General features: G+C 31.9%; 1 protein-coding gene across 1 annotated transcript; it reads right to left on the reverse strand.

The window, feature by feature from the left end:
• Positions 1 to 901: 901 nt before the first annotated feature.
• On the reverse strand, positions 902 to 2,223 carry LOC107844778 (anther-specific protein LAT52). The gene is made up of 2 exons (XM_016689126.2): positions 1,939 to 2,223; positions 902 to 1,384 (listed from the first exon to the last, which is right to left on the reverse strand). The coding sequence occupies exons 1-2, from the start codon at positions 2,093 to 2,095 to the stop codon at positions 1,053 to 1,055; spliced, it is 489 nt and encodes a 162-aa protein (XP_016544612.1). The 5' UTR covers positions 2,096 to 2,223; the 3' UTR covers positions 902 to 1,052.
• Between the last annotated feature and the right edge of the window lie 600 nt (positions 2,224 to 2,823).

Genomic DNA, 2,823 nt, shown 5'->3' on the forward strand with positions numbered 1-2,823 from the left:
GGGGTTCATCCGAACTTCCTTCGTCGGAAAATTATACTATTTTTACATGATAAAATTTTTTTTTATGTATAAATAGTAGAGATTGAACCCCCTTCGACTAGTCCGTATATGTACTACTGAACCCCTCACTGAAAATCTTGGATCCGCCCCTGATCAAGAGGAGAACCAAGTTTTGAGATGCGCGCAAATTGATTCAAACATCGTAATTATGTTACAAATGTAACATGTCCAAACACCTAGAGGAGAATCAAATTTTGAGATACGTGCAAACTAATTCTCACATTATAATTATAATTATGTAACAAATGTAACATAAAAGAGGAAAACCAATAACTTCTTAAAATTTGATCATGATCTTCTCATTAAACAAATACATGAAACTTTTTGATTCCGTGAAAAGAGTACATATAAACAAGAAATCCATCTTTCCTCATTGTTTTATTATTTTATTATTCTCTTCACTTGAAAAAACACTAAAAAAAACCTTAGTATTCAAGTGGAAATAAATTCAACTCATCAAGAACTTCTTTGCCACACCTTAATTGAGATGCGAGCAAACTAATTCAACGAAACAACATACCGAGTGAATTCTCACCTAGTGGGATCTGGGGAGGGTAAAATGTACGCAGTCCATACCACTACTTCCAACGAAGTAAAGAGGTTGTTTCCGATAGACCCCCGGCTCAAGACACAAGGACATGCGTGCAAACTGAATAACTGATTCAAACATCATGATTATATAACAAATGAAATATATCCAAACACCAAGAGGAGAACCAAGTTTCTTAAAATATGATCAAGAACTTCTTTGTGGTGCCTTAATTGAGATGCATGCAAGTTGATTCAGACACCATAATTATATATAAAAAAAAATATATACATATATATAAAACACCAATAGTTTCTTAAAATATGATCAAGATTTTCTCATTAAACAAATACATGAAACTTTTTGATTCCATGAAAGAATACATATTATAAACAAGAAAATCTATCTTTCCTCATTATTTATTTGATTATTCTCTTGACTTAGGAAAAAACATTAAGAAGACTTAGTATTCAAGGGGGGATAAACCCAACTCTTCAAGAGTCTCTGGGCATCCTTCAACAGCTTGAGTCTTCATGAAGAAGAGTGGATTGGCATATCTGACTTCAGTGTGCATGCCAACATTGTCACTGCACTCAATTCTTGCCTTTTCAAAAGCAGACACAATCTCTTTGCAGTCTTCTCTTGGGCTCTTTACTACTGTCACCTCACAAATGTCATTTTGGTGGTCACCTTCAACTGTTAGTTTGTACTTTCCGTCCTTGTCTGTTGTGCCTTCTGTTGTGAAGGTCTCAACACCAGTGCTGATGCTCCTGCACTGCAACTTGACCGTCGCGCCTGTTGAAAGAAGGAAACATCAAGCAAAGAAAAGAAAGCGCTCTTAGTTCTGTTCGATAGAAATTAAAGTTAGTTGCATAAATATACTTTGTTATGGCAATGTAAATGTAAGAGGTCAGAAAAGCGCTCTGAGTTCTGTTTGATAAAACAAGAGTCACATCTTTTCTTTCGTTATGAGTTATGACAATGTGATGCAAGAGGTCAGAAAAGCGCTCTTAGTTCTGTTCGATAGAAAGTGAGTCAGGAGTCACATTTACTTTGTTATGGTAATGTAATGTAAGAGGTCTTAGTTCGGTTCAATAGAAAGTGAGTCATATATACTTTGTTAGGGTAATGTAATGTAAGAGTTCAGAAAAGCACTCTTAGTTCTGTATCATGACAATCGATATGATGAATCATATGAATACTGATGAAATGAGCCTAAATAGAGAGAAATGAATACAAGAGGAGATTCACATAGCCTACCAAGGCCTAGCAATCGATTGCATATCCAAATATCGACCTATTTAAACGTAACATATCAGATACATCAACAATTAAAAAAAACATCGTACCTTCAATAATTTCGCTTTTATTTGTCACGAATCGAACGCGACACGTGTCACAATATACCATGCCTTCAACATCAAAGGTCTCAGGGTGATGACAATTAGCAAAGTTAGCAAGGGCCACAATGCAAAGAGCAGAGAGGAGCATTATAGCTTTTGCCATTTTAATTTGTATGAATTTTTAAAAAAAAATGTTAAAATTTATTTTTTTCTGGATGTGTTTTTTTTTTTCTTCTTTTATTTTATTGCTCCTTCTCTTTTTTATTGTGTGTCTTGTTTATGTAAAATGAAATGTGCTTTTTATAGTGAAAAAATTTGGAGAAAAATATGGTGGACCTAGTATTTCTCTAACAGTTTTTTTCATATATAACCACATAATATTTTTTTTGAAATTAATATTTTAGAAAATTGACTTTTTAGTTTTAAGTTTATGTGGTTGTAAAAGTAGTAGTAACAATTTTTTGTTGCTACAAACTTGGATTGGTTTAGATTTCTTTTTGTTTTTACTAGGTAAACTAGTATTAGTATTCGCGTGATGTGTGGACGTTGTTAAATAATTATGTTCTTGTTTGTTTGCGCATATATATATATATATATATATATATATATAATAATACTTAAAATAAAAAAAAAATTCATTAGTTTTTCGATTATGTTGGCGTAGAACATAATTTTACCATATCATCCTTTGAATATAATTAATTTATTACTTTAAAAAATCATTGGACAGTATTTATTACCAAGGGTAAAATGGGCAAATTGATAAATGATCTATTGATTTTTCAAACTGAACAAATAACTGTTTTTAATATATTGGACAAATATTATTAGACGGAGAAAGTAATTTTTTAATCTCTTTAAGTGCCTCCCAATAAGTTATTTCAAATATTT

Source organism: Capsicum annuum, chromosome 10 (assembly GCF_002878395.1).
Source record: "Capsicum annuum cultivar UCD-10X-F1 chromosome 10, UCD10Xv1.1, whole genome shotgun sequence".
NCBI classification, from domain to species: Eukaryota; Viridiplantae; Streptophyta; class Magnoliopsida; order Solanales; family Solanaceae; genus Capsicum; species Capsicum annuum.